A 21,671-nucleotide genomic window follows, 5' to 3' on the forward strand; every position below is an offset into this window, starting at 1 on the left:
CAGGAAGATCTATCATAAGATTTGGCGCAAATATCTTTATTGGTGTGAATCCAAAGGTTACTCGTGGAGTAAGATAAGGATTCCTAGAATATTGTCTTTTCTCCAAGAAGGTTTGGAGAAGGGATTATCAGCTAGTTCCCTTAAGGGACAAATATCTGTTTTGTCTATTTTACTATACAAACGTCTGGCAGATGTTCCAGACGTTCAAGCATTTAGTCAGGCTTTGGTCAGAATCAAGCCTGTATTTAAACCTGTTGCTCCGCCATGGAGCCTAAACTTAGTTCTTAAAGTTCTTCAAGGGGTTCCGTTTGAACCTATGCATTCCATAGATATTAAGCTTCTATCTTGGAAAGTTTTGTTTTTAGTAGCTATCTCTTCGGCTCGAAGAGTTTTTGAGCTATCTGCTTTACAATGTGATTCCCCTTACCTGGTTTTCCATGCAGATAAGGTGGTTTTGCATACTAAACCTGGGTTTCTTCCTTAGGTTGTTTCTAATAAGAATATCAATCAAGAGATTGTTGTTCCTTCTCTGTGTCCTAATCCTTCATCAAAGAAGGAACGTCTGTTACACAATCTTGATGTGGTTCGTGCTTTAAAGTTCTACTTACAAGCAACTAAAGATTTCCATCAAACATCTTCATTGTTTGTTGTTTATTCTGGTAAACGGAGACATCAAAGGGCTACGGCTACCTCTCTTTCCTTTTGGCTGAAAAGCATCATCCGTTTGGCCTATGAGACTGCTGGACAGCAGCCTCCTGAAAGAATTACTGCTCATTCTACTAGAGCTGTGGCTTCCAAATAGGCTTTTAAAAATGAGGCTTCTGTTGAACAGATTTGTAAGGCTGCGACTTGGTCTTCGCTTCATACTTTTTCCAAATTTTACAAATTCAATACTTTTGCTTCTTCGGAGGCTATTTTTGGGAGAAAGGTTCTACAAGCTTTGGTATTGGTATCCCACAAGTAAGGATGAATCCGTGGACTCAATACATCTTACAAGAGAAAACATAATTTATACTTACCTGATAAATTTATTTCTCTTGTGATGTATCGAGTCCACGGCCCGCCCTGTTGTTTAAGACAGGCATATATATTTTTATTTTAAAACTTTCAGTCACCACTGCACCCTATAGTTTCTCCTTTTTCTTCCTAGCCTTCGGTCGAATGACTGGGGGGTGGAGCTAAGGGGGGAGCTATATAGACAGCTCTGCTGTGGGTGCTCTCTTTGCCACTTCCTGTAGGGGAGGAGAATATCCCACAAGTAAGGATGAATCCGTGGACTCGATACATCACAAGAGAAATAAATTTATCAGGTAAGTATAAATTATGTTTTCTTTAGCTCAAATATGTGGCACTTGTTATGTTATATTATTTCATACTGATAATGTTTCTATAGTTCAAATACATCTACTGTTAAACCTTCACAGTCTAATGTACATGATATCCCTGTAGATATAAAGGATTATATTGCTACAGCCATAGAGAAGGCTATGACTGCTATTCCGCTTTCAATTTAACGTAAAAGATCTCTCCTAACTTCTCATAAATCTAATGAAGTTTGTATTGATCGACAGCATACTGAAGTATTTCTGCTGATGAGGATTTCTCTGACTCAGAGGATCCTACTTCAGAGACTGATATTGATAAATCAATCTTTTTATTGAATATATTCGTTCTTTATTAAGGAAGTATTGTTTACTTTGGGTATTGAGGAATCTATTCCTCTTGAAAATGAGAATTGCAAATGTTTGAATTCTGTTTTTTACAGCTTCTGATGTTACTTTTGCAGTTTTTCTTATTCCAGATGCTATCTCTCATATGTTTAGTAAGGAATCTAAACTTAGTGTTTCTTTTAACCTTTCTTCTAGGTTTAAAAAGCTATATCCTTTACCTGTGGCTAATTTAGAGTTTTTGGGTAAAAGTCCCTAAGGTGGGCTATTTCTACTCTTGCCGAACGTACTTCTATCCTATGGAAGATATTTTTTCTTTTAAGGATCCTTTAGATAGAAAGTTTGTATCCTATCTTAGAGAAGTATATTTCCATATTGGCTATATTCTTAAACCTGCTGTTTCAGCCTTTTAGTTGGACAGTTTAGTTATCAGATTTTAAATTGTCTATTGTTCTTTTACTTCAACATGCTAATCATTTCATTTGTGATGCTATATTTTATGTCATTTTAATTTATATTAAACCATTGTTTTTAGCCATTCTTACTAGAAGAGTTGTATGGCCTTAATCTCTGATATGGTGTCTAAATTTAGATTACTACTTTATCATTTTAGGATAGTAATTTTTTAGGTTTTCTATTGGATTTTATTATCTCCACTATTACTGGGGGAGTTTTTCTGCCCCAAGATAAGAAATATAAGGGTAATTTTAAGCTCCCAATTGTTCTTTTCTTCCCCTAAGGTACTCCAAATTTGAATAAATCCAAGCCTTATAAATAAAACCAAATTCAGCCCCTAAGACTGCATAAAGGTGCGGCCATTAAACCAGTTCAACTGGTGGTGGGGGGGGGGGCAGATTTAATTTATTTTCAACACAATTGGACAGTTTCTGTTCAAAATCAGTGGATTCAGAATATTGTTTTCTCAGGGGTATCGAATAGGTTTCAGAATAAAACCTCCCATGGGAAGATTCTTTCCCATGTTACAACAAACCCTGTGAAAGCTCAGGTTTTTCAGAAATGTGTTTCAGATCTAGAGTTTTCAGGGGTGATTGTTCTAGTTCCTCTGCAGGAATGGAGTTTGGGTTTCTATTTAAATCTATTCATTGTCCCAAAGACCAATTCTGCATCTGAAATGTTTAAATCGTTTTGTAAGACTCCCAACTTTAAAGATGGTGACTATAAGGACTATTCTGCCTTTTTGTTCAGCAAGGTTCACACTTCATGTCCACAATAGACTTACAGGACGCTTATCTTCACATTCCGATTCATTCAGACCACTATCATTTTCTGAGATTCTCTTTTCTACATAAGCATTACCAATTTGTTGCTCTTCTGTTTGGCCTAGCGACAGCTCAGAGATTCTTTTCAAAGGTTCTCGGTGCCCTTCTATCTGTAATCAGAGAGCAGGGTATTGCAGTGTTTCCTTATTTGGACTATATCTTGGTACTAGTTCAAATCTTTTCATGTAGCAGAATCTATTGTGGTTTCTTCAAAGACATGGTTGGAGGATCAATTTACAAAATAGTTTCATGATTCCTAAGACAACGGTCACCTTTTTAGGTTTCCAGATAAGATTTAGTGTCTATGATTCTTTCTCTGACAGACTAGAGACGAATGAAGTTAATTTTAGTTTGTCTAAACTTTCAGTCTCTATTATTCACTTCAGTGGCTATGTGCATGGAAGTTTTACGTCTCATGACTGCAGCAGCGGGTGCAATCCTCTTTGCTCGTTGTTTTTAAACAGACAATATCTCAACAGTGGCATATGTCAATCATCAAGGAGGGACTTGCAGTCCTACAGTTATGAAGGAAGTATCTCGGAAACTTTCTTGGGCAGAATCCAACTCTTGTGTAATTTCTGCAATTCATATCCCAGGTGTAGACAATTGGGAAGTGGATTATCTCAGTCATCAGACTTTATATCCAGAGGAGTGGTCTCTCCATACAGATGTGTTTTATTCATCTTGTACAGATGTGGGGTCTTCCAGAAATAGATCTGATGGCCTCTTGTCTAAACATGAAGCTTTCCAGATACCTTTCCAGGTCCAGGAATCCTCAGGACGGAGATGGTGGATGCATTAGCAGTTCCTTGGTTTTTACCAACCTGCTTATATTTTTCCGTCTCTGGTTATTCTTTCAAAGGTAATCTTCAAGATCATAATGGTTCAGTCTCATGTGTTTCTGATGGTCTCATAGGTTCTGGTATGCGGATCTTGTCCAGATGTCCAGTTGCCAGCCTTGTCCCTTCCTTTAAGGCCAGACATTCTGTCACTAGGGCTGTTTTTCCATCAAGATCTCAAATCTCTACTTTTGAAGGCATGGAAATTGAACGCTTAGTATTTAGTCATAGAGGTTTCTCTGACTCAGTGATTAGCACTAATGGTACAGGCTCGTAAGTCTATTTCAAGGAAAACATTTTATTGGGTTTGGAAAACCTATATTTCATGGTGTTCCACTCATAATTATTCTTGGCATTCTTTCAGAGTTCCTAGGATTTTACAGTTTCTTCCGGATGTTTTGGAGAAGGGTTTATCCGCAAATACTTTGAAGGATAAATTTCTGCTCTTTCTGTCTTATTTCATAGAAAGATTGCTAAACTTCTTGATATTCACTGTTTTGTTCAGGTTTTGATTTGTATCAAACCTGTTATTTAATCTATTTCTCCTCCTTGGAGATTCATCTTAGTTTTTAAGTTTTTTTCAGGCTCCTCCTTTTGAGCCTATGCATTCTCTGATTATTAATTACTTTCTTGGAAAGTGTTATTTCTTTTGGCTATCTCTTCTGCTAGAAGAGTTTCTGAATTGTCTGCTCTCTTTTGTGAGTTTCTTTATCTGATTTTCCTTAAAGATAAAGCTGTTTTGCAGACTTCATTTAAATTTTTAGCCTAAAGTTGTGAATTCTAACAACATCAATAGGGAAATTGATGTTCCTTCATTGTATCCTAATCCTAAGAATACTCTTGAAAGGTCTTTACATTCTTTGGATGTGGTAAGAGCTTTGAAATATTATGTTGAGGCTATTTAAAGTGAAGGTTAATTTTACTCTATCTGAAGACATGAATGCATCCATTTTTAATATAACAAGCTGATCGCTAAGTTTATTTTTCAATTTTTAATGAATATCATGATTATTTTTTTATTACTATCTTCCTACCGTTTCCATGTATGTTCCTCCCTGCCTATATTTCCAGACTTTAGATGCTGGGACGTATAGAGCGGTCTCACCCGCTCTATATGTATCTCCCAAGCTCATGCACGACCTTCGCTTATACTGCAAATGCGCGAATTGTCAATCTCATCAACTTCTGCGCATGCGATAGTCTACATTATCCCGCACCATTGCGCATGCGTTAATTCATACATACGTAGTACAGCGATGGTCTTCTAACAAACACTGATACGTCATGTGGGTAGTCCTACTGAGATCGATTTCGCTTGTGCAAAACCGGATCTTGCATCGAGTTCAAGATGGAGAATATCAAAGTAACGCATGCGCAGTTTAAAAATGAGGCGGGTAACGTGGATCGACGGTAAGCGTTAACTTCTTACATCGATAATTGTGTAAAAGATGATGAATGAAACTCATAATAATTTTGGTCAAAGAATTTAATTCAGGATAGAGAAACAGGTAACTTAACCTTCATTTTAAGATTTCAAAAAGACTTCTAGTCTATTTGTTATTTCTGCTGGCTCCAGGAAAGGTCAGGAAGCCTCTGCATAGCAAGCACACAGATAGGAAGTTTTATGCTGTGGGATTTAGCTGCTATCTAAACGCTGCATGTCAAGATGATATGCAGCGTATAGCACACAGAGCTAACTCACACAGCATAAAGCTTAGATTCCTCTGTCTAACAATGCTGCAGGGGAGGCTTTTGGCTTCCTCCCTGATTCTACTGGTTCTGAAAGAGACCTTTTGAAGAAATACTTTTATAGCCACTAATCATTTTTTTAAAAGGTAAAAGGATTAATGACTAACATTACCACAAGGTTGGCCACCTAGTAAAGAGTAAACAAAGGTATTTTCATTTTATAGGATATGTAACCTTTCAGTTCACTTTTGCTCTAAACAAAGAACTAGTATAGTTGAGCAAAGTAATGTTGCTTCCATGAGCCCTTAAAAAATAAATATTTCCTGAAAAGGGGAGGATTTCAGCTCCTACTGAAGGGTGACTGTGGGAGAAGGAGGCCATTTACCTGCAGCTGCTTCTTGCTACAGTGACTCCAGCTGGCTGCGTCTGCCGAGTGCTTGTTATCTCACTCCCCGGCTAAAGTTACATGCTCACACAGTGACAGGAATGATTTAGTTACTAACCCACCACGCTGCGCTCAGGAACTTACTAAACACTAATATGCTTTATATACTGTGCTGACTCTGAGCGCACGGTATATAAAGCATATCTGTGTTTGTTTAGGAAGTTCCTGAGCTCCCACACTCAAAGCTGAATTCAGCGTCAGCAGGCAAGCCTCAGCTGCACTTCACCACAGGCATAGTTGGTCCCATTCTTATTTGTATATCAGCTGCTTACTGACTAAAAAATTAAAAGCTGTTTCAAGTGTCAGGCTTACTTACCTTTCACTCATCCAACTCTTCTCTGTTAGTCGTGACTCAAAAAACAACCTCCTGAAGTATATTCCTCTGTGACTCATAAAACAACCTCCTGAAGTATATTCCTCTTTGGCTGTGCGCCTTTTCAAAAGGCTTGTGTGCTCACGCAGGCCAGGCTCCTCCTCCCGCACGCTGTCATCACACTAACAATCACATCACATGGCTCTCATTCGCACAGTTAGAACTGTGCAATTAAGAAGGTATAGGGCTGGGTTGGGAGCGGCGCTGCACGCACTTAAAAATAAGTGCAAAGAGCTTGAAGCCTATACTTCTATCTATTGCACGTGCGGTGTGATAGATAGAAGTAAAAACAGCAATTTTTTTTTTTACAAAATTGGACTGGAACCCTTTTTAGCTGAATAAATATAATTTTTCCAATAGGGAGCTATTGGAAAAATTATATTTATTCAGCCAAAAAGGTTTTTTTCCCCCTCTCTCTCATGAGGTTCACGTGCGCCTGTGCTCCTATAGAGGAGCCTCCACTGACTGCATGTAATAGACAATACTATAAAGAATAATATGCACTGATACTGATCTAAAAATCCAGTATAAAAACCTTTTAAAAATGACGTAGAATCTCCCAGTTTAGCACTGTTAAAAAGGTTAGGGTGGGACACCATTGGAAAGCAAAAAGAGCAGATACTCCCTCCCCCATCCCCTGCATATGAAAAGACCCTTTGCACAAACAGGAGCAAGCTGTGTCATAATATCAGTATATCTTTACAGCCTGTCCCTTTAAGAACTGCCTGTTGTGTTCCTTTATAAGCATCCTAGCTGCTTTGCTCATTGCTTGTTATTGAGGAACCTCCCCTGGTTTCATTAGAGCCACTTACTGCCTTGTTCAGCTGCTTCCTGCAGCATATCCTGGAAGTCTGCCTTCAGATTCAGTGTGCACCTGGACACCTCCCTCTTCAGACTGGAGCTTTGCAGTTAAACAGAAGCCTGCTGCTCTTTGGTAACAACACATCCTTTTTGTCAGCGGATTCCAGTAAGTACTTACTGCATTACCATTGTACTACAGACTGTTGCTGTTTGAAGTCTCACTTTACTCAGTTGTTCCAGCTTCTGATACTATAACCAAGACTTTGTTTATCCTGCATGTGATTGAGGAATTGAAACAACCAGTTTACAAGTTCCTTTGCTTAATGCTCTTATTTTTTCTTTATGCTGTTAACCATCGATGTAGCAAATTATCAGCATCTTTATTTTTATATCTTTTCTGAGTCCACACACTGATTATTTCATTTGCAAATGTTACATTAAGATCAATTACTAACCACTATATTAAGAATGTAATGTTAAAGTTAAACTTACATTCTGATAAGGTGGGATATAAAAACTCTGCAGTTAGTTTTTATTTCAAAACAGTATGTGAAGTAAAACTAAAGCAGAAACAATACTACTTAATTTTTTCTATATAATTGACTGAATCTGCACATTTGATTCTTTTACCTAAGGAACACTTCTGATTATCAGCAGCTGTGACAGAATAACAAGCCTGAAAATGGATCAAGCAGATTTGCCCGCACATGTATACAATCTCTCACAGAGAGTAGATCAACTTTCTCAAGGTTTAAGAGAGTTGCAATTAGAAAATCAGACACTAAGAGACATTATAAAAGATACTGCAGCTCCTAAACAGGTTACTATTGATTCAACAAATGAGCCTATTGTATCACCTCCAGAAAAATTTTCTGGTGATAGAAGTCAGTTCCGTGACTTTAAGAATGCATGTTACCTTTTATTCACTTTAAGACCAAAAACATACACTACTGATAAACAAAAAGTACTGACAGTTATTTCTTATCTCAGAGCAGAGCCTAGAACTTGGTCCAACTCTTATTTTGAGCAAAATGATCCCATATTAGATAACTTAGAAGTTTTTTTTCATGCAATGGCGTTATTGTATGATGATCCGTGCAAACAACTCACATCAGAAAATTCAATGAGAGCTCTTAAACAGGGAAAGAGGCCTGTAGAGGATTATATAGCCGAATTTAAAAGGGTTTCAAAAGATTCACAGTGGAATGACATCCCACTTAGAAACCAATTTAGATTAGGATTATCAGAAGCCCTGAAAGATGAGCTATCTAGAATAGACATACCAGAAAGTCTGGATAATTTAATGTCTTTGTCAATTAATATTGACAGACGTTTAAGGGAACGAAAGAAGGAAAGATATAATTCAGATCCAATAATAAGGAAATCCTATCAACCTTATAAAGTTACAGAAGAACCAATAGAAATTGGTGTAATCAGGGGACCTTTAAGCCCTGAAGAGAAAAAGAGGAGAAGGGAAAATAACCTCTGTCTTTATTGCGCATCTAAAGAACATGAAGTAAAAGACTGCCCTAACCTTACCAAGATAAAAAGAGGTAAGAACTATAACTTCAGTAGTACTTCTGACATAAGTTTTGGTAAACCATCTTACTGTCATTTACTTGTTTCCTTACAGTGGGGCTCAAAAGAGATTATGTTGAAGGCACTCGTTGATTCCGGTGCTTCAAGCAACTTTATTGATTTAGATGTGGTGTATAGGAATGAAATAGCATTAAAGAAAAAACAAAATTCATATGTGTTACGTGTATTTGATGGTAGTCAAATTTCTAACGGACCAATCACACATCAAACAACACCTATTATTATGGTTACACACGGGGAACATAAAGAACATATTTCATTCGACGTAACACCATCACCTCTATTTCCATTAATCTTAGGCTTACCTTGGTTACAACAACACCAACCTAGCATTGATTGGCAAACACTTAGTATACAATTCCAATCTCATTATTGTAAGCAACATTGTTTACCAAAACAAATATACCCACATATAAATAATCTGTCCACAATAAAGAATCAAGTTGGAAAATTACAACACCCAGTACCTGAAATCTATTCCCAATTTCAGGATGTATTTGATAAAAAGGAGGCGGAGACTTTACCACCGCATAGGACTTACGATTGTCCAATAGATCTCCTTCCTGGGTCACCAATACCTTTTGGTCACATTTATCCACTATCTCAGCCTGAGCTACAGCACTTAAAACAATATCTAGATGAGAATCTAAAAAAGGGCTTTATAAGAGCTTCCACTTCGCCAGCAGCTGCTGGAATGTTTTTCGTGCGCAATAAAGATGGAACACTTAGACCAATTGTTGACTACCGACAGCTCAATAAGATTACAATTAAAAATAGATACCCATTACCTTTGATAACTGAATTAATTGAAAGGTTGGGTAAGGCATCTATTTACACTAAACTAGATTTGAGGGGCGCATATAATTTAATCCGTATAAGGAAAGGGGACGAATGGCTCACAGCGTTCCGTACCAGATATGGTTTGTACGAGTACACTGTGATGCCATTCGGCCTCTGCAACGCCCCAGCAACCTTTCAACATTTTATTAATGAGGTTTTCCGTGATTTACTGGATGTTTGTGTAATCATCTACTTGGATGACATCCTGATTTACTCAGAATCCTTGCAAGAACACATAAAACATGTAACTACAGTACTAACCAGATTAAGAGAGAATCATCTCTATGCAAAACCAGAAAAATGTACATTTCATACCCAAGATATATCATTTCTTGGTTACAGAATTACAGCAGATGGTATCAATATGGAAGATACTAAGATATCCTCCATTACAAATTGGCCACAACCAACCAATGTAAAAGAACTTCAAAGTTTCTTAGGTTTTTCGAATTTTTATCGAAAATGTATTAAAATTTTTTCTTCTATAGTGAAACCTCTCACAAGGCTTACAGGAAAAGGGACACCTTTCGTTTGGACTCTGAATGCACAACAAGCATTTGATTTACTAAAAGAATGTTTCACAACTGCACCAATACTTCATTTCCCAGATCCTACAAAACAGTACATCCTAGAAGTTGATGCATCGGAGTATGCAATAGGTGCCATCCTATCTCAAAGGACAAGTTTAACAGAACCCGTTCATCCGGTTGCTTACTACTCACGATCTTTAACACCTCCAGAAATTAACTATCCAATTGGGGAAAAAGAACTCCTATCGATTAAATCAGCTTTCGAACATTGGAGGCACTTGTTGGAGGGTACAGATATACCAATTCTTGTATATACTGACCACAAGAACCTAGAGTATTTGCAGACTAATCGCACGCTGTCATCAAGACAACTCAGATGGAGTCTGTATTTCTCTAGGTTTAACTTCCATATACAATACAGACCTGGATCACGTAACGGGAAAGCAGATGCTCTGTCAAGACAGAGAACACCCCATAACCATATTGAACCACAGAGAACTGTTCTATCTCCAGGAAATTTAATCTCCTGCATACAACCTTTTACACAAGAATTAAAGGATGCTCAAAGCAGGGATGTTAATACAAATAAATATAATCTCATAAAACATCCAGATGGTCTATATTATTTTGAGAATCTCTTGTATATACCACCAACTTTACAAAAGGTAATTCTACAACAAAACCATGACTCAGTCCTTAATGGACATCCTGGTATACAAAATACATATGATTTAATTAAAAGGAAATACTGGTGGCCTAAGATGTGGAGCTCAATAGAGGATTACGTCAAAACTTGTACTTTATGTGTTCAAAACAAAAAGGATCACAAAAAACCTTATGGATATTTAATGTCATTACCGATACCCGATCGACCATGGAAAGAAGTCGCTATGGATTTCATAGTAGAGTTGCCTAAATCTAAGACTTATACTACAATTTTAGTAGTTATCGATTTATTTACTAAGATGGCACATTTCTTGCCCATACCAGCTTTACCCACTGCATCTCAAACCGCGGAGTTGTTTTTATCAAACATTGTAAAAATACATGGACTACCAACAAGTATTCTCACAGACCGTGGTAGCCAATTCACATCTAAATTTTGGCAATCCTTATGTGACAAATTGAATATCACAAGAAAACTTACAACATCATATCATCCGCAAACGAATGGCCAATGTGAACGCACCAACCAAACTTTAGAGCAATATTTACGTGTTTTCTGTTCCCAGCAACAAGATAAATGGGCTGAATATTTGGCAACTGCTGAGTTTGCCTATAATAACACCAAAAATGATTCCACTCAGCTTTCCCCCTTTTTCGCCAATTATGGATTTCATCCTACTTATGATCTCCTACCCAATATGCATGCTCAATGTCCTATTGTTAACGACTTAGTTAATTCCATCGCTCAAAATTTTAAATTATTACAGGATAATATCACCCGGGCTCAATCCCGCCATCAACACTACTACAATTTACGCCGGCGACCAGCTCCGGATTACAAGGTCGGGGATTTGGTCTGGTTATCCACCCGTCACATACGAATACCAGCTACGAAAGCTAAATTCAACCAGTTGTATATAGGACCATTTCCCATAGAAAAAATCATTAACTCCAACGCTGTTGTACTACGGTTACCAGAAAGGTATTGCATACACCCTTCATTCCACGTTGCCATGATTAAACCTTATACTCCTGTCCGATCTGTTCCATCGTCCATTCCGGATTCGGTTCAGTCCCAATCTGACCAAGAGGAGTATGAGGTCTCTGAAATACTGGATTCTAGAGTGTTTCGGGGTGTACTTCAGTATTTAGTCCATTGGGAGGGGTATTCGCATGAGGAGGATTCTTGGGAGCCTGCCACTAACATTTCTGCCCCTCGTTTGGTCTCGCTTTTTCATCGGAGACATCCTGAGAGACCCTCTTTTTGAATCGACTCCTGGAAATAAAACCTGGAGGTTTTCCTTGTGTGGGGGACCTGTCATAATATCAGTATATCTTTACAGCCTGTCCCTTTAAGAACTGCCTGTTGTGTTCCTTTATAAGCATCCTAGCTGCTTTGCTCATTGCTTGTTATTGAGGAACCTCCCCTGGTTTCATTAGAGCCACTTACTGCCTTGTTCAGCTGCTTCCTGCAGCATATCCTGGAAGTCTGCCTTCAGATTCAGTGTGCACCTGGACACCTCCCTCTTCAGACTGGAGCTTTGCAGTTAAACAGAAGCCTGCTGCTCTTTGGTAACAACACATCCTTTTTGTCAGCGGATTCCAGTAAGTACTTACTGCATTACCATTGTACTACAGACTGTTGCTGTTTGAAGTCTCACTTTACTCAGTTGTTCCAGCTTCTGATACTATAACCAAGACTTTGTTTATCCTGCATGTGATTGAGGAATTGAAACAACCAGTTTACAAGTTCCTTTGCTTAATGCTCTTATTTTTTCTTTATGCTGTTAACCATTGATGTAGCAAATTATCAGCATCTTTATTTTTATATCTTTTCTGAGTCCACACACTGATTATTTCATTTGCAAATGTTACATTAAGATCAATTACTAACCACTATATTAAGAATGTAATGTTAAAGTTAAACTTACATTCTGATAAGGTGGGATATAAAAACTCTGCAGTTAGTTTTTATTTCAAAACAGTATGTGAAGTAAAACTAAAGCAGAAACAATACTACTTAATTTTTTCTATATAATTGACTGAATCTGCACATTTGATTCTTTTACCTAAGGAACACTTCTGATTATCAGCAGCTGTGACACTGGAGTAGGCACACAACAGTCTACTTCTAAAACGTTGGGGCTTGGTTAGGAGTCTGAAAATCAGCATAATGTTATTTAAAAATAAGCAAAACTAAACATTAAAAAAAAAATAATAATAATAATAATAAAAAAAACCTGTATGGGCTATATATATGGATAATCTACAAAACATTTATGCAAAGAAAAATCTAGTGTACAATGTCCCTTTATGTCTTGGTCTGCTGATGTTTTCTAAATCAAGACTTTTATCTCTTTCTTTTTCAGGGAAATATGTTATTTGGCTCTGGTTTGGATTGTATTATCTCTAATGTGATGGAGGTTAAGGAGCTCAGGACTAGAGGTTCAGTGGTAAATTTTAATCTCCTAATCGGTTTTGTTCCTTTCCTCAGAACAGGGCAGAAATCTGATTCCTTCTCTCAGAAGTTGATTCCTCTGGTTCTGTCTGGAGGCCAAGTTCTAATTGGAACATGTCTGAGCAGTCCAACTAATCTTCTCCCTTATCTCAGTTTGCATGAAGGCATGTGGCTCTTGTTCCAGAGACTCTGGCTGAGGCCAGGTTAGCTTTTTCAGGAAGTTTTGTTTCAGTCTGTTCAGGTTCACTGGGTTTTTAATATAGTCTCATAGGGTTAATGAATAGGTTTCAGAATGAGGACATTCTGGGAAGGTTTTTTCTGTCCTATTTTTGTGCATTCCTGTGAAGTCAAAGGCCTAGGCCTTTTTTAGTTGGTTTTGGATCTAGAATTTATGGTAGTGATTATTCCTGTTCCTTTGTTGGGAATGTTTTTTTTTTTCCTAACCTCTTCTTTATTCCTTTTTAGGAAGGAATTTTCAGACCAATTCTTGATCTAAAGCTCTGGATTAATCCACGTTTTTGGATTTGGATTTTTCTGCTTTTTATTTTGCAAGGTCAGTCTATGTCCATAATAGTTTTATGGGATTTTATCTTTGTTTCTATTCTCTAGGAACATCATCAGTTTCCTAGGTTTGTCTTTCTGGTCTAGCATTTCTAATTTGTTGCTCTAACATTTGGTCTGGGTTCAGATCCAAGAATATTTTCTTAGGTCTTGGGTACTCAACGTATTGCAGTGCTTCCTTTTCTGGATAATATTTTTGTTCAAACAGTTATTTTCTTCAGCATCATGGTTGGAAATATCTTTTTTTTCCCAAAGGATTATCTGGTTTCTCAGACTAAGATTGCTGTTTCTAAGATTCATGTATCTTTCCTTATTAGTTTTAAGGAGTATGAAGCCAGTGTCCGTTGGTCTTAACTTTTTTGTTTGTTTCTTTTCTCCTAGTTGATGTTTGAATAGAGGCGTTAGGTTGCATGTTGGTGGCTTCGGATGCTATTCTGTTTGCTCGCTTTCTCATGAAGCCTCTTCAACTTTGTATGCTTCAGCAGTGATGCAGGAGTCTTTGTAATTTGAAGGATTTAGCTAGAATTCAGATCAAGACAATCTCTGTCTTGGTGGCTGTATCATCAGATTGCATGTGTTAGGTTGCATGTTGGCAGCTTTGGATGCTATTTGTTTGCTTGCTTTCTCATGAAGCCCATTCAACTTTGTATGCTTCAGCAGTGATGCAGGGGTCTTACTTTACTGTTTGAAGGATTCATCTAAATCGAGACAGTCTGTCTTGGTGGCTGTATCATCATCTTATTTCTCTTAATCTGGACATCTTCTATCAGATAGTGGATCTTTGGGGTTAGACCTGATGGTCTTTTGTTTCATTCTTTGACTTTCCAGGTACTGTGTGAGATCCATGGATTCTCAAGCAGTGTTTTGGATTTTTTAAGCTAGTTCCTTGGACATTTCTTCTAATTTATGTTTTTTTTTCCGCCTCTGGTTCTTATCTCAGTGTGGTTTTCTAATCAGTCTAGAGGGAGCGTCTGTAATTCTATTTGCTCCAATTTGGTCTCTCAGTTTTTGGTATGCAAATCTAGTTCAGATGTCCAGTTGCCCTCTTTTGGGTCTCTTCCTTTGCATTTCAGATTTTTGGTCTTCATCTCTAAGCCTGATGTCATAAAGAGTAAATGAATAGTTCTTAAGCAGAGAGAGTTCTCTGATTATGTTATTGAGTCTCTGATACAGGTTTGTGAGCCTGTATTCAGGAAGTTTTATTATAAGGTTTAGAGGGCCTTTATTTCTTGATGTAAGGAACATGGTTTTTTCCTGGTATTCTTTTAAAAAAAAAAAATCAGATATTTGTAGCTTTGCTATAGCTTTTGCAAGAGTTAAGTCTATTGTTAAACTCATTTTCTTCTTCTTATTGGAGTCTTATTTTAAGGGTATTGCATGCCTCTCTTTTTGAGCCTATGCACTAGGTTTTGTTTCTTTTGCCTGTTTTTTTATGCTAGAAAGAGTTTTCTGAGTTATCTGCTCTTTTTTTTTTTTTTTTTAATATTTTATTTATAACCAGCACGAGGTACAATAGTAAATTAAGTATATATGAGACACCACGCAGGGTGTATTAAGAGATTACAAAGTTGATGAAGCCATATAGTAAGATGTGACTGTCAGTTACAGATATATCAGATACATTAAAAACTCAATGTTTATAGTTACAGTGGAGGTTGCAGGAATCTTCTACAGATTAGAGAGCAATCTAGTATATACGCATATGTACCTCAATGTTGGGGTTTTATTATTTTTTAACCTAAAACAACTAAACTAAACAACAACTCAACTAAGGTCTTTGGGAGGGGGGAATTATGGGAATAATATAGAAATACTGTGTGTATGCATTTACTTAAGGATGTGGCATGGGGAGTTTGGTCGGACTTATGTGAGTATAATTATATTAAGGGATTCCTATCTAGATGCAGTGTAAAATAGGGCTTTCCTTTATATGTATAGTATGAGAGACTAAGGGGAGGGTTGTAAGCCTTCAAAAGTAGAGAGAACATTTAAGGAACTGCTGTACCTTTAAATTGTACAATAAATAGATGTTGAAAAATGAAAGAGGAGATAAGACAGTGCTATATCTGCCCCACTTCTAGAAACTGGTAATATATACAAAAATGCTAAAAATTAGGGCAGTAATTGATGAACTTGTAAGTTTTATCAACAAGATTACCTCAAGTATAATGGACCAGTAATCCTAAGAGACAATCATGGCAATCCGTGGCTGTGGGTGATTAAAAGCGAAGGATGATGGTGGGGCACAATATGCTGTAACTATTCTATAAGATTACCAATACCATATAAGATTGAGAGCTGTTAAGTACAGATCATGATGTAGGACATGTAGCCAGATCCATAAGAGGAAGACTATATTAGGGTTATCTATATATGTGCAGAGTGAAATAGACACTTCCTATACAAGTGTATCATATAGACCTGAAGAGGGAGATACAAGTATTTAAAAATAGAGAAAAACATTAAATGAATTGAGAAATCATAGACTGTACATTAGGTGAATACTAAGGAAATAAAATGAAAAGTAAAACAGTGTTGTGTCAATCATGATTCTGAGAGCTGATAATATACAATTATGCTATTTTGAGGAAAGTAATAGACTATTTTGCAGGGTACAGCAGTGAGATCAAATAGATTACCATGGCTGAAATGAACCAGTAATGATATCCAGGGGAGGGAGAGAGGGAGGCAGTCCGTGGTAGGCAGTGGATTATAGGGGACAAAAAGTGATAAAGCTTAGCCTACTCACGAACACGATTGTAGGCGGGTATGAGCACAGTCATACTGTATTTGAGCTGTTTCCTCTGTAACATTAACAGTTTTTCACGAACACAACAGTGTAACTCAGTCAAAACAACTAACTGATGTATAAGACGTTGACTTATATATTAGGGCAATGCAGCAGCACATTTCCTTTATTCCAGGAGGACAGTCTCGAGTGTAAGCAAAATGTATTAACCTATTCCTTCCTTGATCAAAGCCGATGCTCCCAAGCGCCAGTCTCCCAGCCACTCCATGCACTGTAGCTTGAAAAGAATAATCCACCTGGCAGAGAAACTCGCAGGCACTGGGGGAAACACACGTCCGCGTCAATTAAAAATGCAGGCGGCTCAAATAGCATGGTGGACAGGAGCTGCCTCAGAGCCGGAATTAGATAATCATAGGGACATTTGTTAACTCTTGCGACCAATTGCGGAATCTGTAAAGGAGTAGTGTATTGTAGTGGATCAAATGCAACTGTGGGTTGTCCACTCCGCTGTAGAGTTGGGGTCGCAACGGCACAGTATGTTTCCTGTGAGTGTATCATAAATTGAACATCCATAGTCCTGAGAGTTGTGGTGCTGTTCTTTGCTGCCTGTTCAAGATACTGTGCGGCTGTGTTGTCCAGGCTCCGTGAAGAGGTGGCAACATGCGAGCAGAATCGCGTACCAGCAACCAAAGTGTCCATTGCCAGTGTTGTCCCAGTCACCTTCGGCTTATTTAGTGAGATTTGCTGAGGTTCATGTGTGTGAAGCTCTTGTATTTCACAGAGAAGTTTCCCCATATCTATTTTAAGGGAGTCCAATGATGGCGCAAAGAACTCAATAAGGGCTGCGGTAAGGTGCTCCATAGTGAGCATGTCTGAAAGGCCCAAAGACTGAATATGACTTTTTAATGCCTTCTCGGTGGCCAGGGTTGTAGTGTCCTGATCCTGCAGGTTTCCCGGGCACAAATATTGCCAAGGGAGGTCTGGATGGCTTAGGATCTGCCACAGTGCTTTTATAAGCGAGATTCATTCACAGAGCATTGTGAAGCTGTGGCCATCTTGGTTAGCCGCCTACCGGAAGTCCCGAGTTATCTGCTCTTTTATGTGATCTTCCATATTTTTATTTTTTTTAGGATAAGGCAGTTTTCTTAGGACTAGATTTGTTTTCTTTTATAGTATATTATTTTCTGTCTGCATCTGAAAGGAATTTGTTGTTAAGGCATCAAAGTATTATATTGACGCTTCTATAGTCTTCCAACTTCTAGTTTGTTTGTGTTGTTTTCTGGTTTCAGAAAAGGGCAGTATATTTCTTCAATGTCCTTGTTTTCTTGGTTGAGACTTCTGTTCTATAATGCTTTTTTTGGAGGCCGGTTAGCCTCCACCATAACGGATTACTACTCTATTCTATTAGATATTTTTCTTAGCCTTTTATGAATGAGGCTTCAGTTGTCCAACTCTGCAAGGCAGCTATTTCTTTTTTAATTCTACCATTTTGGTGTTCTGAGGTGGCCTTTGGTAGGAAAGTCCTTCAGGTAGTTGTCTCAGGATGATTATTTGCCTGTTGCTTATTTTTTCATTGTGTGTTTTTTTTTGGGGTTGTGGATTTAGTTTTCTGTGAAAAAAGATGTTTATTAAATCCCACCCTTCATGTTTCATTGCTAATGGACTACACTGCTTGGGTATTAGTTCCCAGGATTAATGGATCGTGGATTTTCACCACCTGTATGAAAGAAAAAGTAATTTATGCTTACCTGATAATTTAATTCCTTTCATAGTGGTGAGAGTCCACAAGACTCCACCCTGTGTTATTCTGGTGTTAGTTTTTTCTTTTTGCACATCTTGTTTCCCTGCTCCTATTTGTTTGCTATTGATTATTTTCCTACCTCTTTGGCTTGGCTATACACCTGACTGAGTTGCTAGTGAGGTGGAATAGATTTTATAGAGTTCTTGGGGTTTGGGAATCTTTGCCTCCTTGTGGTAGGGAAATCAAAAAGAGCATCTCCACAACAAAGGGGTCATGATCTCAAGTTGAAGGGTAGCAGGTTCAAGAGTAATTTGCTGAAGCACTTCTTCACAGAAAGCATGGACCGCTGCTCCATAACCTGTCTGCCTGCTGTTAGGAGGCAGTCAGAAATCAACCCAATCGGGTACGATCGGGTTGATTGACACCCCCAGCTAGCGGCCGATTGTCCGCAAATCTGCGGGGGGCGGTATTGCACCAGCAGTTCACAAGAACTGCTGGTGCAATGATAAATGCAGAGAGTGTATGCATTTATCGATGTGCAGCGGACATGATCAGCAATATCGAATCATGTCTGCTCGCACATTAATAAATAGGCCCCATGATGGCATAAACTCACATTAGAGGTGGTAAAGACAAACACTGTGAGGGAGTTCAAGAATGCCTAGGATAAGTATACTGTTACAAATTAATTAATTTTACACTTCTAGGAAATGTGGTTAGACATGTTGGGTTTATGTTTGTATGTTTCTGCCTTCCACCGAGCCCACAGAGGCACAGTATAGAGCAGTATGTTACATTTCAGTGCAAGTTTGGAGTAAAAGGGAAGATTAAGTGAATGAAAAAATGAATAGGTCATGGCTGTGTTAATTTTTTTGAAAACAGGTTATGCATCCCAGAATGTACTGGAAGTTTGTTTTTTTATTAGTATTTCTCGATACAGTTTACTATTCCACTGTTTACTACATAAAACAATTCATGCTATGCAATTGTAAATTATTTGCCTTTTTTTTTTCTTCAGGAAAAAGGACAATGGATATTATGGTTAATGCAGATTCATATATTGATGACATTTTCTCTGACTATTATGAAAAAGCTGCCAGCATGACTGATATCTCCACAACGTATATGCGAGAGGGAGCTCACACTCGCGTTAACCTGCTTAATAACAACATCCCAAAAGGTCCATGTGCTCTCTGTGGGATGGGAAACTCTAAACGAGAGACTGTGTATGGATGCTTTGAGTGTTCTTCCAATGGACAGAAATATGTTAGGCTGCATGCTGTACCTTGTTTTGATCTTTGGCATAAAAGATTGAAGTAAGACATAGTAGACTTGTGCCTACTGGTTACAACTCAGGTATAACTGTGCCACATGTTAAGTAATAAAAAAAAGGTAAAATAAAAACAAACAAAAAAAAACCCCCATGAAATTAACATATTAACTAAAAACGTCTAATTTAATGATTGATGTATCAGGTAAAGGTTTGGAGTGGTGATTTCACAAACATTTCCAAGATCCCCAATTCATTTGTTCTAATAAAAATTGCATTCAATAAATAAATGAGAATGTGAAAGCTTTAGTCAGAGGCATAACTAGAAACCACAGGGCCCACGTGCAAGAATCTAAGAAGGGCCCCCCCACCTTACCTCCCCCGCAAAAAAGGTGAATTTGATACATATATATATATATACATTTACCCCCCGCCCCCCATGCCGTAGTAACAAGGTCTGTAATTTGTTGGTTCCACAAACATACACACACACACACATACATGCATAAATACACACACAGTCACATACACACACACATAAACACCAATAGGTAAAACAGAAACACTAACCCCTGTAGTAAGAGACACTAGTGAGGCATCATGTCACACTCACATGATATCAGTGCAGGCAGTGGCAGGTCAACGTTTTTTATTGAGAAAAAAAAATTGTTTTGTTTTTTAAGCTGGGCCCCCACCGTCAGGGGCCCAGTCGCAGTTGCGACCTCTGCACCCCCTTTAGTTTCGTCCCTGGCTTTAGTTAACAAGCTACATATTGCATAATGTTGCAACATCTGCAGCGTATGCACATTTTAAAAATGATACCTATAAAATTTAAATATATTTTATGTGTAAATATTAATATAGCATTGTGAGATCTCTCATATAAGGAAAATTGGTCAATTTGTGTAATCATGTGGATAAGGTTCACTGATGTAAGGACATATATGATACATTTATGGATATATGATTATCCTTTATTCCAAACAGGTGTATTTTGTGTGATTGTACATTAAAGGGGACATGCATGTCAACATATTGAAAATATTCTTTTGTGACAACTGAACTAAGAAGAGGACCTGATGAGTACTGTATGATATTTTTGAATATCAAAGTTAAATATGGTTTGTACTCCTGAACTTTTCTCAGCTACCTTTTATACTGATAACATTAGGCAATCTTACAGAATCCAACAAGCTCTTAAAGGGGGTTGTCAGTGAAATAATAAATTGCTCTAATTCATTACAGCATTTTATTGTTAAACTAAAATCTCTTTGTTAAACACATATTTTTCTCTCTCACACCAGACACCCTGCTGAGCTGGTCCAGAGCAGGATATGGCTAGCAATTGGCAGAAAAGTGCATATTGCCACATGACTAGCTATGATCCTAATTCACAGAAGTCAGTTAAAGGGATACTAAACCCAATTTTTTTTTCTTTAATGATTCAGATGCAATTTTAAGCAACTAATTTACTCCTATTATCAGTTTTTCATTGTTCTCTTGCTATCTGTATTTAAAAAGCAGAAATGTAAAGCTTAGGAGCCGGCCCATTTTTGGTTCAGAACCTGGGTTACGCTTGCTTATTGGTGGCTAAATGTAGCCACCCAATAAACAAGCGCTATCCAGGGTGCTGAACCTAAAATGGGCCGACTCCTAAGCTTTATATTCTTGATTTTTAAATAAGGATACCAAGAGAACAAAGAAAAATTGATAATAGGAGTAAATTAGAAAGTTGCTTAAAATGGCATTCTCTATCTGAATCATTAAAGAAAACATTTGTGTTTAGTATACCTTTAAGGTTACGCTATTGATACCATAGAATGGTTTATTTTTCCTGGTCTGTGTCAGCGAGTTGTTGTTTTCCCCTTAAATTAAATGTTTCCTTTTTCAAATGTATTGATTTAATTAAAAACAAATTGAGAAGTATTTGGGTGCTTTCATTGTTACATTACTTTTATATATAAGTACATTTTTTTCTTTTGTAAATGTCAGAAAATGTGTTTCTATGGGTATACTTTTTACTATATGATTACCTATTATATAATAATTTCTTAATTATTTTAAATATTGTATTATTTAGAAATAATAAATGGTATATATTCAATTATACATATGAAAGTATCATTAGACACCATTTTTTTATATATGTTTACTGCAGAGTAC

At 37.5% G+C, this 21,671-nt stretch overlaps 1 protein-coding gene across 1 annotated transcript in view; it reads left to right on the plus strand.

Annotated features, from left to right (window-relative positions):
- LOC128645484 (pejvakin-like) overlaps nt 1-21,066 on the plus strand; it is a 169,181-nt gene extending 148,115 nt beyond the window's left edge. The window contains exon 6 of the mRNA XM_053698506.1: nt 19,257-21,066. Within this exon, the coding sequence (XP_053554481.1) occupies nt 19,257-19,558 (302 nt within the window). The 3' untranslated portion in view covers nt 19,559-21,066. The remainder of the gene's footprint in view (nt 1-19,256) is intronic.
- The last annotated feature ends 605 nt before the right edge of the window (nt 21,067-21,671 follow it).

Source organism: Bombina bombina, chromosome 1 (assembly GCF_027579735.1).
Source record: "Bombina bombina isolate aBomBom1 chromosome 1, aBomBom1.pri, whole genome shotgun sequence".
Lineage (NCBI taxonomy): Eukaryota > Metazoa > Chordata > Amphibia > Anura > Bombinatoridae > Bombina > Bombina bombina.